This window comes from Thalassophryne amazonica, chromosome 16, assembly GCF_902500255.1.
Source record: "Thalassophryne amazonica chromosome 16, fThaAma1.1, whole genome shotgun sequence".
Taxonomy (NCBI): Eukaryota; Metazoa; Chordata; class Actinopteri; order Batrachoidiformes; family Batrachoididae; genus Thalassophryne; species Thalassophryne amazonica.
In genome coordinates, this window is record NC_047118.1 from 42,851,056 (window position 1) to 42,865,255 (window position 14,200).

At 44.5% G+C, this 14,200-nt stretch overlaps 1 protein-coding gene and 1 long non-coding RNA gene across 2 annotated transcripts in view; one reads left to right on the forward strand and one right to left on the reverse strand.

Moving 5' to 3' along the window:
* Positions 1 to 270: 270 nt before the first annotated feature.
* Positions 271 to 14,200, reverse strand: part of LOC117528186 — a 20,666-nt gene continuing 6,736 nt past the window's right edge. Inside the window, exon 3 of the long non-coding RNA XR_004565692.1 lies at positions 271 to 281. This is a non-coding gene — a long non-coding RNA (uncharacterized LOC117528186). The remainder of the gene's footprint in view (positions 282 to 14,200) is intronic.
* The window catches only part of rpusd1 (RNA pseudouridine synthase domain containing 1), a 7,109-nt gene continuing 1,608 nt past the window's right edge, over positions 8,700 to 14,200 (forward strand). The window contains exons 1-5 of the mRNA XM_034190777.1: positions 8,700 to 8,782; positions 9,374 to 9,564; positions 11,018 to 11,141; positions 11,225 to 11,327; positions 11,428 to 11,529. Coding sequence (XP_034046668.1) covers positions 9,374 to 9,564; positions 11,018 to 11,141; positions 11,225 to 11,327; positions 11,428 to 11,529 — 520 coding nt within the window. The 5' untranslated portion in view covers positions 8,700 to 8,782. The remainder of the gene's footprint in view (positions 8,783 to 9,373; positions 9,565 to 11,017; positions 11,142 to 11,224; positions 11,328 to 11,427; positions 11,530 to 14,200) is intronic.

Consider the following 14,200-nt stretch of genomic DNA (forward strand, 5'->3'; position numbering starts at 1 on the left):
GCGTCGTGGTGTCTTAGACTCCTCGTCGTGCATTCAAACCGTATAATGCACGGCTTCTCGTTGTTTAATCCTTACATATATCAGTGGACAGCAACCAAACCGTGAAAACTAATTGCATATCACAACCTTATGGGGAGGGGTCCTCAGTGACACCGTGCACATGTTGGGTTAGCTTAAATCTCACATGCAAGTGCATTAGCTTAGGAAAGCACGTGTATCCGCTAACTTAATTTCCATGGAGCTAACCATAGACATTATATACATAGACGCCTCATGACTTGCTGCAACGTAATCCAGCGTCACCACCATATTGGATAGGTTTCTTCACAATAGGCTGGCACCAGAGTCAACCGGAGTCGATGGAGAATGAACAAATATGTTGGTATTTTGTGCTGCTTTTGTGCAAGGGACCAAGATGGTGGCGGCGCAGATACATCAGCTCCAATAGGCAGGAGCAGTCCATGAAGCATTTATGTATATAATGTCTGTGGGAGCTAACATGGTGTTGCAGACCGAACGGTCCACCCTAAAAATTGGTTCGCCCTGCCTCCACTGCGCATGCGTCATTTTGGAGCTCAGTCGCTTGTCTAAGACACAGTCTCTTCACCCAAAGCGATCAAATGGACTAATGGGATTATTAACCATCAGATGACAAGATAAAACCTCTTAAATCATTCCAAAGTCAGTTTTAAGCAGAAACGAGGCCCTTTTAAGCAGAAATGAGGCATTGAAATGACCGACGCAAAGTGAACACATCAGCTAGCAGCCCGTGTAGCTGCGGCGTACCCTGCTCAGCGTTCCACTCTCATTGGAGCGATATCTCTGCTATTTTGGCATTGTGGGATAGCTCGCCGGACTACTTTCGCCTGACCCAGTGCTGAATTTGCCGACATGAGAAGATGCTGTTGGATGAGTGTGAGTATGGGTTGCCACGGAGCCATGTCACTTCCGGCGAAGTGGCCAATCCGAAGGCGAGAATTCGTACTTCCACGACTGGCTGCCTGATGAAAACCACTGTTGAAATCATATGGTTTTTGTCTCTAACTTGCTTCTAACAACCAGATGACAGCTCTCACCACCTGAAACGATGAGATTTATACACCAACCTGACCTGAAATGAACTATTGTACATTAAATTGACTTTATTGATGAGTCTGACCCCTTTGAAAAGTGACCAAATTACATGTATTTCTACTGAGCTTGGCGATGTGTTCATCGGCCAGAAATGGCCACCAGAGGACGTTCGGTGTAAAGTCAGCGGCAACCCATAGACTTACGATCATTTAGGCATAAAAACACACGACTTACACAAGTTCTTGTGCCAAATATACTCCTTATGTTTTTGTTACCCATGAAAACACACTGTCATCGCAAATACAGAATTGTTTGGGAACTACTTTTTGCACAGGAATTCATCAAGCACGTCGGCCGCGGGCGTGTACTAACAGAATATACAAAAACTGTATAATAGTTTGGCCAAAATGAGTGTCCATTTTTAGCTTGCCATAAGCTAAGCTAGTGGTGCTCGTGAGAGTGGCTGCGGTGCTCTGATCGCTCCCTCCATCTTTTATGATGAACTAATGCTGAATTTATGTGGAAATGGCTGTTGTACAAAAGCTTCAGATATCTGTCGCTGAGATAGATGATGACTGGAGTGCAGTTTTAAGCAGAAACGGCTAATGACGCATGCGCAGTGAAGGCAAGGCAGACCAGTTTTTAGGGGGGACCGTTCGTCAGTGACAACGGCCAGCAAAGTCACAGTCACATTCTCCACACAATCGCATATCTCAATTGGTTTTATTACTCAAAAGTATTCTTTCAATCACATTTCATGACCACAAATGTGCAAGACTCACCAGGATATTCTTCATAAAATACATTCACTCTCCTGGGCTCAAAACTTACAGGACTGAACTTCCACAACACTTTTGTGCATCTACAAAACAGATTTAATGCTCAAAATCATGGGTCAAAGAATTGTTTCACGCATTCGACCGAGGGAATGTGCAGAGAAATTTACTTTTCTCCGTGCAGCTCGATGCCATGAAAGTAATTTTGACCCTGCGCAGCTCTGTATAATAGTTCGGCCAAAACAAGAGTGTCCACTTTTAGCATGCCATAAGCTAAGCTAGTGGCGCTCATGAGAGTATGGCTGCAGCACTCTGATTGCTTCCTCCGTCTTTTATGATGAAATAATGCTGAATTTATGTGGAAATGGTTGTTGTGCAAAAGCTTCAGATATTTGTCATGGTAAATGCAAAAAACCTAAACTCAACAAAAATTCTAATGTTTGAAGGAAAAAATAAAAATAAACCAGTAAGTTGGACAAAATAACCATGGGTTACACACGCAACAGACAAACATCTACAATCTTTGACCTGAGATGGCAGGTCATTGTTAACAAACTAAATTTGATCCCCATCATTTTCTGTTAAATTGACACTAAATGAAACTATTTAAACAACAACAATGATATCAAACATCTATTTTAGTAAGGGAATCCAAGTCCCCTCAGCTGCTCCCTTGCTTTCACTCAGGACAGCCGCAGCAGATCTGCATATTGATTTGGCACAAGTTTTATGCCAGATGCCTTATCTGATGCAACTCTACAATTACATGGAAAAAATATCACAGGGGCGGTGTTTAATCCAAGAACCTTTCGCACTAAAACCAAGCACTCTAACCCCTTGGGCACCTGTGTTTGTGCATTGTTGTATGTCACGCAACAGTTCCAGAAGTTTTTTTTTCTATATTGTTCATGCTTGTGTAGCAAGATGAAGTCCGGATTGAAAAGACATTCCCCCTAGCTTGGCTAAGGGGGAATTCCCCTTTGGCTGACCTGGTAGAGTTCTGGTCTTTAGTTCAAGCAGTCCAGGGTTCAATCCCACTGCCGTCCCGGCCACAAAGGTCCTACCGTCACAATTGCCGTTGTTGGCAGGATGTGGGTAGTCACAGAACATGCATAAATGCACCTGTGACTTCGGGACAAAGTCAAAAATGGTGGGGAGATATGTAGCAAGATGAAGTCCGGATTGAAAAGAAGTTCCCACTAGCTTGGCTAAGGGGGAATTCCCCTTTGGCTGACCTGGTAGAGTTCTGGTCTTTAGTTCAAGCAGTCCAGGGTTCGATCCCACCGCCGTTCCTCTAACGGGAACGTCTTTTAAATCCGGACTTTATCTTGCTACACTTGCAAGGTTTTTTGGGTGTGTGTGATCTGTGGGCAGTGGTGTGTCTGATGTCTTGGTAAAGCTGGCAGGTGGTTTTGGAAGTGCAGCTTGCCGCTCCCCCCACCTCGTGTTGTGAGCAGTATGTGCACAGTCTGTCTTCTCTGGGGAGCCAGGTCTGTCTGTGGTGGCCTTTCTCCGCGGTGAGGCTGTCCTCACTGAGTCTGTACATGGTCAAAGATTTCCTGAGCTTTGGGTTGGTCACAGTACTCTGCCACATAATACTGACTGTTTAGGGCCAGATAGCATTCCAATTTACTCTGGTTTTTGGTTGACTTTTTCCAATGCATCACATGGTTTTATTTTTGTTTTCTTATAATTTGGTTTTGTCTAATAGGGTTTGTTTGGTGGCCCTGTTTGTGTTTGTGTAGAGAGTTCCAGAACCAGCTGGCTGAGGGGGGATCTCTCTGTAGTCTGTCTGTGGATTGGGGCTTTGTTATGGAGTGTATTTGAGTCACTATTTTTAAGGTGGCCATAAAATTTAATTGCTCTCTTTAACAATTAGAGGGTATCATCTTAATTCTGCTCCGCATGCATTGTTTGGTGTTTTCTGTTGGACACAGAGGATGGATTTACAGAATTCTGCATGCAGAGTCTCAATTTGGTATTTGTCCCATTTTGCAAAATTTTGGTTGGCAAGCGGGCCCCAGACCTTGCAAACATAAAGAGAAATGGATTCTATGATGGAGTCCAATATTTTGAGGCAGATTTAAATTGGGATGTCCACTTTGATGTTCTTTATGATGCATTAAAAAGCCCTTCTTGTCTTGTCTCTCAGGTCATTCACAGTTTTGTTGAAATTGCCTGTGGTGCTGATGTTTATTCTGAGGTAGGTATAGTTTTTTGTGTGTTCTTGGGCCATCTTATCCAGGAAGAAATTATATTTGTATGACTGGAGGATGAGTCCTTTTTGGAATATCATTGGTTAGATTCACCGTCAGGACTCAGGTTTGGGAGAAATTGTATAGAAGGTCAAGTTGTTGTAGTCCTTCTTTGGTTGGAGACAGCAATACCAGTGTTGTGTGTTGGGGGGTTTGGCTGGATATTTTTGTGTTGTTTTCTTTTCTTTGCTCTCCAGGTGGTATGCAATCTGGTTTTTGTCTGTGGAGAAGGTGCTGGCAGAAGAATCCTTCACCCTCATCAACATTATTGGCTGCACTTGTGGAGGATGTCCACGTGCAGGCCTAATGACTCGCAGCACCTGTGGATGATGCTCACGTGCAGACTTAAGGACTTTCAGCTGAAGCAGATAATTAGATCGCGTTCTGCATTTAAGCCATGAGTGGTTCAAGCAGAATTGCCGGGAACTCGACCTTGTGACGTACGTTTTTGAGACGCTGAGGACCATGCCTGGGTTTGACACATCGTGCCTGTGAAGGAAGATGGGTGAGGGACACATGCTGTCAGCACACATCAGAGGTGATTGATTGTCTGAATAAGTGTTAATAGTAATTTGGTATTTTGTTACGCAATATATTTGAATATTGATGAGAATTGTGCAGCTTGCTTCTCACGGCCGTGGCGTGCGGACTGATGATCCTCCACCTGTTGTGAGAAGCTGCTCATTTACATAAAGCTTAAATTCAGACCTGAATGTGTTGCTGATAGTGTGTGCCTTTGAAGGGTATTAGTTGTAGCTGTTGACTTACCTCACCTCTCTATCCTTCACAGAGTCAGTTTGTCGTGTCCACCTGGGGGGTGTTTGGCGGTGAAATTGAGTCCAGAAGCGCCGGGCTTCGATTCCTTTGGGCGCTGGAGAGCGCGCCGTCCTTCACTCCGCCAGACAAACCATATCTTATGTTGTTCACAAGTATTGCACAGAATAGGGGAAAATAAAATTGTTTTGTTTTTGGAACCACTTTCTGGTTATTTAGCGCTGGGTTCAGTCAGACGCAGGTCCGCTCCTCAACCCACGTCGACACATAACAGTAGTTCCCAGCCATTTTAAAATGGACCTAGCGGCAGAAGCGGTTCCGTTTGCCGAAAGAGTCCGAGAACACTTGGAGAAAATATGGGAGCAATTACAGCATCTCGCAAACCAAATTAAACAAACAGATGCCCGCGTTACGGAGCTTGCAGCGCAAGCCGTTCCGCTTCCTGCTGCTCCAGCTGCGGCACCATCGATACCGGTGCAGATAACTCTGTCACCCAGAGATTCGGCTTCCGAACCAATTATTTGTCATCCGGAGCCTTATGCGGGAAATGTTGAAGCCTGTGCTCCGTTTTTGATGCAATGTTCTCTGGTTTTTGCTCAGCGACCGGCTTCCTTCTCTTCTAATGGTAGCCGTGTCTCATATGTGACGAAGCTGCTCCGAGGTGACGCCTTAGCTTGGGTCACTGCGTTATGGAGTAATAACTCTCCATTGTTAGGATCCTTTAAGGATTTCTCCTGGGAGTGCCGACTGGTTTTTGACCATCCGGTGAAAACAAATACCGTTGCCCAACGGTTGCTGAATCTCAGGCAGGGGAGGCGGAGTGCGGCGGATTATTCCGTGGATTTCTGAATTTTTTCTGCTCAGTCCGGTTGGAATGCCGCAGCTTTAAGAGGAGTGTTTGTGGATGGTTTGAACGATTCATTAAAAGACGAGCTAGCAGTCCGTGACGAACCAAACGATTTAGATGAGCTAATATCTTTGGTTATTCATCTGGATGATCCAATAAAGGAGCGTGGACGTGAGAGAGGGCGGACTTCAGAGGGGGTCTTTTCGTCTCGGGGCTTTCCCCGACACAGATCTGGGCCGCCTCTTCTTCACCCCACTGTGACTCCTCCGACGGGACCTCTGGCTCCTCTTGCGGATGAACCCATGCAGCTCGGACGAGCTGAAGCCGCCATATTGCCCCAGTCACATAAGCGTCAAGAAAGATAGTGATGACGTATATCCAGGTGTTCTGGGACAGGCACGATAATGGACACAAAAAAAAAACAAAACATAATTAGTTTCTTGGGCTGTTTTTGTTTTTTTGTGAGGGGTTATAAATTGTTTGGGTGTTTGGAGGCGGTTCTGGTGGAGTGAACGACTGGCGGGTCGGAGCTCGGCTGGACTCAGCCAATCGTCGGTTTTTATCATTTGAATTTAGGTATTTTCTGTTTGGGATTGGGTCGTTTTGTTTTGTTGTTTTTTATTTCCCTGCTTCCCTAACCCCAACCTCACTTGCCCTAAGACCGTTCGTCTTGTGGGTTGTGGGGTGGTGCAGGTTGGTCATGCTGAGTGTTTCTCAGAAGACCTCTGCACCTGGGGGGGGTTGTCAGGGGTGTTTTTTGGGGGGGTTTGGTTAGGGCCCGGTTCCACTCCAGCCTCGGTGGGCCTTTGACCGTTCGTCATTGGTGTTACCGGGGTGTGGTGCAGCGGGAACATACCTCAGTCGGAGGGGTGGGCCGATCTGTTGCCGTTCGCCATTTCGGTAGTTCCGCCCCTCCCGATAGGCTGGAGGTATGGTCGGGTAGGGGCACCGGACGTATTTCCGGTTTTCCGCTGCGCTTCGGGGTTGGGACCGGATTAGTTCTTCCTGTTTCCTTCCCCGGCTTAGTAATTTTGTGCCGTTCGCCAAAATGGAGCTAACGACTGGCTCTGGGAGTGATCTGGGGTCTTTCGGGGTGCCGGGGGAGGTAACAGGGTTTTTCAGTTGTTTTATTTGCCCCCGGGGTGTTTTAATGAAGTCCGCCGGGGGTTGGATTTTTGTGTTTTTATGCTTCCTTCCAGGTTCCACCTCCAGAGTTGATGCGACGGTCCTCTGGGGGGGGAATTGATTGTGGGGCCGACTCACCAAGTGTGGCCGGGTCTGAGGTTCCTGGGTTGTGGGGAGGGGGCCTCCTGGGGTTGATGGTACGGTCCTCTGGGGGGCGCTGCTCCTCCATGTAAACCTGGGAACCTCTGTGGGATTCCGGTTTTGGTTGTCTCTCCTAGAACTGGTGGTAAAGGTCTTCTGGGGGGGGGGGGGGGGGGGGGGGGCTGCATATTGTTCTGGGGGGGGGGGGGTTGGTTGTTATTTATCTTTGTGAATTTGTGTTTGTATTGTGTTGTTGGGGCTGTGTTGGGTTTTTGCATTTGGTAGTTTTTCTTTTCGTCCCGGGGTTGGATGGGACGGTCCCCTGGGGAGGTTTTGGGTGGGTTTTGTGTTTTTTCTTTTGTATGTTGGGTTGTATGTGGGACTTTTTTGGGGTTTTGTTGATGCCAGCCGGCCTTCCAGCCGCGGTGCCCTGTCCTGCTGTCTGCTGTGGACCTTGGGAGCGTTACGCCATCTGCTTGCTGTCATGGACCCCGGAGGGAGGTGTTGTTCTCGGGCCTGGTCTGTTCGGTCGCCGGGAGGCTTCCCATTGATGGGGGGGTACTGTTGTGTGTTGGGGGGTTTGGCTGGATATTTTTGTGTTGTTTTCTTTTCTTTGCTCTCCAGGTGGTATGCAATCTGGTTTTTGTCTGTGGAGAAGGTGCTGGCAGAAGAATCCTTCACCCTCATCAACATTATTGGCTGCACTTGTGGAGGATGTCCACGTGCAGGCCTAATGACTCGCAGCACCTGTGGATGATGCTCACGTGCAGACTTAAGGACTTTCAGCTGAAGCAGATAATTAGATGGCATTCTGCATTTAAGCCATGAGTGGTTCAAGCAGAATTGCCGGGAACTCGACCTTGTGAGGTTCGTTTGTGAGACGCTGAGGACCGCGCCTGGGTTTGACACATTGTGCCTGTGAAGGAGGACGGGTGAGGGACACATGCTGTCAGCACACATCAGAGGTGATTGATTGTCTGAATAAGTGTTAATAGTAATTTGGTATTTTGTTACGCAGTATATTTGAATATTGATGAGAATTGTGCAGCTCGCTTCTCACGGCCGTGGCGTGCGGACTGATGATCCTCCACCTGTTGTGAGAAGCTGCTCATTTACATAAAGCTTAAATTCAGACCTGAATGTGTTGCTGATAGTGTGTGCCTTTGAAGGGTATTAGTTGTAGCTGTTGACTTACCTCACCTCTCTATCCTTCACAGAGTCAGTTTGTCGTGTCCACCTGGGGGGGTGTTTGGCGGTGAAATTGAGTCCAGAAGCACCGGGCTTCGATTCCTTTGGGCGCTGGAGAGCGCGCCGTCCTTCACTCCGCCAGACAAACCATATCTTATGTTGTTCACAAGTATTGCACAGAATAGGGGAAAATAAAATTGTTTTGTTTTTGGAACCGCTTTCTGGTTATTTAGCGCTGCGTTCAGTCAGACGCAGGTCCGCTCCTCAACCCGCGTCGACACATAACAACCAGGTCATCTGCGAAAAACAGGCATTTAATTTCTGTGTCCACTAGAGTGATGCCTGGTGCTGCAGACTATTCTAATGATTTTGCCAGTTCTTTGACGTATAGGTTGAAGAGGGTTGGGCTCAAACTCTCTCTCTCTCTCTCTCTCTCTCGCTCTCGCTCTCTGTGTGAGATTGCTTCATACTCCAGTCCAGTAGGTGGCGGCAGTGCACTTCATTTTGGCAACCACCAAAAATCACAGGAAGAAGCTGGAGCCATGTATCTGTTCTGTTAACGATCTGATACGTTCTAATTATCTGTATTTTGAAACGCATTGGTAAAGTATTTTATTAACTAAATCATGTGGTTATAAGCTGCTTATCCGGATAAAGTTTGGCAGTTGTCACTGTGTTGTCATATTGTTTTTGCACGCTAATGATGCTAACCTGCTAACAAGTGCAGATGTTCTCTGGCAGTGGCGGAAGAAGTTCTCAGATCTTTTATTTTAATAAAAAATATATATTAATGCAACGCTGGAGAAATACTCTTTGACAGACGTCCCGCATTGAAAATGTTACATAGGCAAATCAATAAATGTATTAACATGATCAAACTTACTCAAAACAAAATTGCTCATGATGCAGGGTGGCCTATTTTATTACTGATGGATTCATGATTATGTAGGTGAATTGAAAACTTTATAATTGTCCAAACCATATTAAATAAAGGTTAAAATTAAAAATAGGTTTATCTTAAACTTAGTCAATTTAAACCAATTTTCCATTGCTGTTTAAACCAGCTCATCTTTTGTATTCAAGCAGTTAAAAAACATTTTATCTAAAATAGATAAGAACCTAATCTTTTTGTACACTGTAATATCAAAATATTTTCTCTGCAGGTCGGCAGTTTTGATCGCGAATCGTCACAGATGGTTACCACAGAACCTGCGAGCCTGGAGAGCCTAAGTGTCCTGTACCAGAGTGATGATTTTATTGTGGTGAACAAGCACTGGGACATCCGTATCGACAGCAAAATGTGGTACGAGAAACACACCGTACAGGCACAGCTTCGACACCGCTTCCCTCAACTGGCCGATCCTGACACTTACTACGGATTCAGGTTTGAACTACTGAAATAGCAACAACAGCAAAGTGTACATGAGTGTGACTTTTCAGACCTGTGGATAACGTAGCGTGACAGTGGCAGAACAAGGATGCCAAGTCTTCATACATTTATTGAAGGGTTAATTTAAGAGCAAACTTTTAATCCATTCATTAGTTTGTATGGGAGAATATTTTGTCAGCATATGAGAAAGTTGCAGTTTCCAGTTTCCTTGATTTGAATGCACACAGCTAGGCCTGTCAGTAATTGCTATACCAAGTTCATGTATGATATATGGACATGACTGATAGTTTTTGCTGAATTTGATGTTGCTTATTGTATGTACATGATTACGATTGTTTCCATAAGAATCTTAAATACATGATTCTTACCCATCCTCGTACAAAAGAAAAAACAAACAAACAAAAAAACTCATCAGCAGGGTTATCATGGCAATTATCAGACTTGGGTGCCATATAAAAACTGAAAAAACAGGAAAACAAAACATGTGGAGACACATTTTGCTTTCGTTTCTGCCATTTTCTCATCTGCTATCTGTGTTTGAATTTTGCCAGAAATGGGGAGCTATGTAGCTCCCCCCCTTCCTTCCTCCCTTCCCCTTTCCCTGTCTCAAGAAAACTGGCTGTGAAATTGCTGATTTAGTCCTTATATTTAGAATAAATTGTCCCAGCATTTTTAGGAAAGTGTTGCAGGCCTTAAATGAAGGAATGGATGTACACTAAGAAATTAGATGAAGTTGACCACACTAGGTTTATTTCATCTGCAATACATTATCCATATCATCCCAACTCTTTCTGATTTGTGGTTATACATGAAGATATGAAGCTGTGCTCTCAACCCACCCCAACTCCTTGAAAGCACTGCATAATTCCAGAGTAACTCATATAAGTGTAGTTGATTTCAAAATTTGATTCCACAGCTCTGGGGCTGGAACATATTGGGTTTAAGGTGAGCCAGTTAACTTGATTGAGTCAGTATCTACACTCCAAATGTGTGTGTGCCCCCCTCCCCCTTTACAACAGAGCCAAAGAAACATTTTTTTTTTTTTAGTTGTGTGTGCATTTTAAATTTATTTATTTTATGAATATTCAAATAGTTTTCCACATTCCAATGTCTGACTATTCCTAAGAATTAATAATTCATAGCTCTTTAAAAGGGTGCACTTGCATTGTTGGTGCATAAAATAGTCTTAAAATGACAATAATATTATTTATCACAATTATTCCATGGTACAGTGTGTGGTCCAACAAAAGTAATTACATACTGTGACAGGCCCATCTGTAGGGGGAATCCACAGGACCAAACTCCTAACAGGAAGGCTCCTGTTAGGTTCAGAATTAGAAACCTTTTGATTTGAGGCAATTTCAGCAGATCAGAATCACTGTGCCATCTTCTGAGAGTCACTATGCCATCTTCTGCAGCAGTTCATTGTCAGTCTTCGTCTTTCCAGGTTCTGTCATCAGTTGGATTTCTCCACCAGTGGGGCTCTTTGTGTTGCCTTGAACAAGGCTGCTGCCGGGCGAGCATACCGCTGCTTTAAAGACCGCACCGTCACTAAAGCTTACCTCTCCCTGGTAGGGCACACGCACACACATAGTTTCTTGTAACATAAACGATTTACAGGGAAACGCAATTTGTATTCTCTGTTGTGTTGCAGTTGCGTGGCTGGGTTGAAGAGGAGACACAAACAGTTGACTTCTCCATTGGAAAGAACTCCTCAGAGGGCAAAACACATATGATGTGTATCGAGGGGACAGATGGTACACAAACCCACTCACCCTGCAGTGTGTTAAAGCGGGTACATATCCCGTCACAGTTATACTTCATTCTTTCACACTTGTCCTGCTCTTCTTTCACCAGGCTGTGAGAACCCCAAGCCTTGTCAGACTGAGCTCACAGTGTTGGAGTACGGACAGTATCAGGGAGACTGTGTTACCAAGGTGCTGCTGCAGCCACTCACAGGTATGATGCCACACGTCATAGATATTATTGCATCACAAAAGACAACTTAGCTTCATATCTACTTGGAAATTAATCTGAGAAAAAGATTTCAGGCCACCAAAGTGCGTTAACTACAAAGTGAGTGATGTCAAACTAATGACGAACTGTCAGCAATTGTAGTACTTACAGTAGTTTTAAGTTAATGTGTACAACAGACAATTGGCACAGTCTTGGCTTTGCTAGGTACAGAATATACTGTAGTTTGCTGAAGTAAAGATGGTGTTACCTTTCATCTTCTCAGGCCTTATTAACATCTGGGAGATGTTCCTTTATGTGGGAACATCTCAGTGTGGCTGATAGTGCTTCGTCTTTTGGGCTGTATGAGGCTCAAAATGCATACCACGGAAAAGAAGACCATTGGACTTTAGCAGGGGTCTGCGCTTTCCAAGTTCCCTGCTTCATTTTTAAAACAGACAGAAAAAGAAAAAACAACACAGACACAGCCATAACAACAACAACAAAAAGAATGCTATTCTGTTTTTGTGTTTTGTTTCACTGGATGCCAAGTCCCCCCACCCCCAACCCTCACAACTAGCAAGGCATCCTTATGTTTAATGGACCCAGTCAGTGATTGACTCAGTGAGACCACAAAATTTCCATAAGTAACTCTGTAAAAACTAATGAATATTCTCTGAAATTTTGGGCTGTGATAGATAGAGGTGAACCAGTGCATCTCATATCTTGGGCCATGTTGTCATCTTTGATCATGTAAAACAAAATAAAAGGCAGGCAGGTCTGTCAAGTTGCTTGTGAAGACTTGTTGCTAATTGCAGTGTCCTGGAGACCAATATTCAGTATTACTTGTTTTGTAACTGTGCTGGAAAAAATGTGCAGTGAAATTTATTTAAACAGGAAAAACGTGGTAATAATTTCCACACAGAAATTCTAAGTAAAATTAACTGGGTGTATTCTCTTGTTTTTGTCAGTAACTTTTTATGTACTTAGTAAATTCTACTTCAGAACTGTGTCAAGTCTAGTAAAAATAGTTTTTTGCAACATATTCTTAAAACACTACAGTGATGCTTCTCATCCCTTCACCCCAAGAGCTTTAACCTTCTCTTCTCGTTTGCTCAAGGAAATTTGGACACACAAGTGGGAATTGAACCACCAACCTTTTGTTCGTTCATTCATTCATTTTCAGCCACTTATCTGGATCCAGGTCACAGTGGCATCAGAACAAGTAGCTCATCCCACAATTCCCTATCCTTGGCCAAGTCCTGTAACTCTTCCCAAGGGATCCCAAGGCTTTCCCAGGCCAGCTGGTAAATATTATCTCCAGCATGTCCTGGGTCTTCTCCGGGGCCTCCTCCCATTTCAACATGTCTGGAAGACCTTCCTAGGGAGATGACCAGGGAGCATCCTCACCAGGTGCCTGAACCACCTCAACTGGCTCCTTTCATTGCAAACAAGTAGCGGCTATACTCTGAGCCCCTCCCGGATATTCAAGCTTCTCACTCTGTGCAGGAGTGTTAGCCCAGATACCTGACGGAGGAATCTCATTTCCCCACTTGCATCTGCAGTCGTGTTCTTTCAGTTATTACCCAAACCTCATGACCATAGGTGAGGATAGGAGTATAAATCGACACCCTTGGTTTCTTCCTCAGAGGGAGTTTTTCCTTACCACTGTTGCTCTGGGGGTTGGTAAGGTTAGACCTTACCTGTGTGAAGCGCTTTGAGGCAACTCTGTTGTGATTTGGCGCTATGTAAATGAAAATAAATTGAAAAAAATAGTAAATTGAGAGCCTCGCCTTGTGGCTCAGCTCCTTCGACGATCCGGAACAGTATCCGTAAGACATCAGACGACATCCCAATCCGTCTGTCAGTCTCATGCTCCAACATATCCCCACTCATGAACAAGACCCCGAGATACTTAAACTCCTCCACTTGAGGCAGTAACTCTTCCACTGACCCAGAGGGGGACAATGCGCTGTTTTCCGACAGAGGACCATGGTCTCAGATTTGGACGTGTTGATTCTTATCGCAGTCACTTCACACTCAGCCTCAGACCTGCTCAGTGCATACTGGCAGTCACTGTCTGATGAAGCCAACAGAACCACATCATCTGCAAAAAGCAGAGATGCTATTCTGAGGTCACCAAACTGCACACCCTCTGGTTCCTGACTCCAACATTTTAATCGACGAGTAACTGCCTCTGCCAGCTGAGGCACAACCATCTAAAGCCAACCAGGAGTTGTGTAATTGTCGCTTCGCAAAACTGGAGTGGTACTGGCAAATTCAAATTTCTTGGAGTAAGTACCCAACTTTACTGTAACTCCGATGGAAGAATCAGGTCTCCAGGAACTGAACAGTCGGTGGTTCAGATCTTGTGTGTGTGCATGAATGTTCATCAGTAAGGAGGAAGTGGTGAATGTGATGCATCACATTAGGAGAGTCCGTTCTAAGATAAGAAACTAGTACCTCACATTTTTCCTTTATTAGATTTGGAACCATTTGGAAGCAGATTTTACAAATGACAAGTGAGTAACATTTTCTTGCAAAAGTGAGATAATATACCAAGTTAAATTTACGTACAATTTCTGTGTGGAACCATTAACAAGCTTTAATTTATTTTATTTATTTATTTAACTAAATGACACTCCACATTTTCTTAGCAGAGAAAAAAAAACGAGCA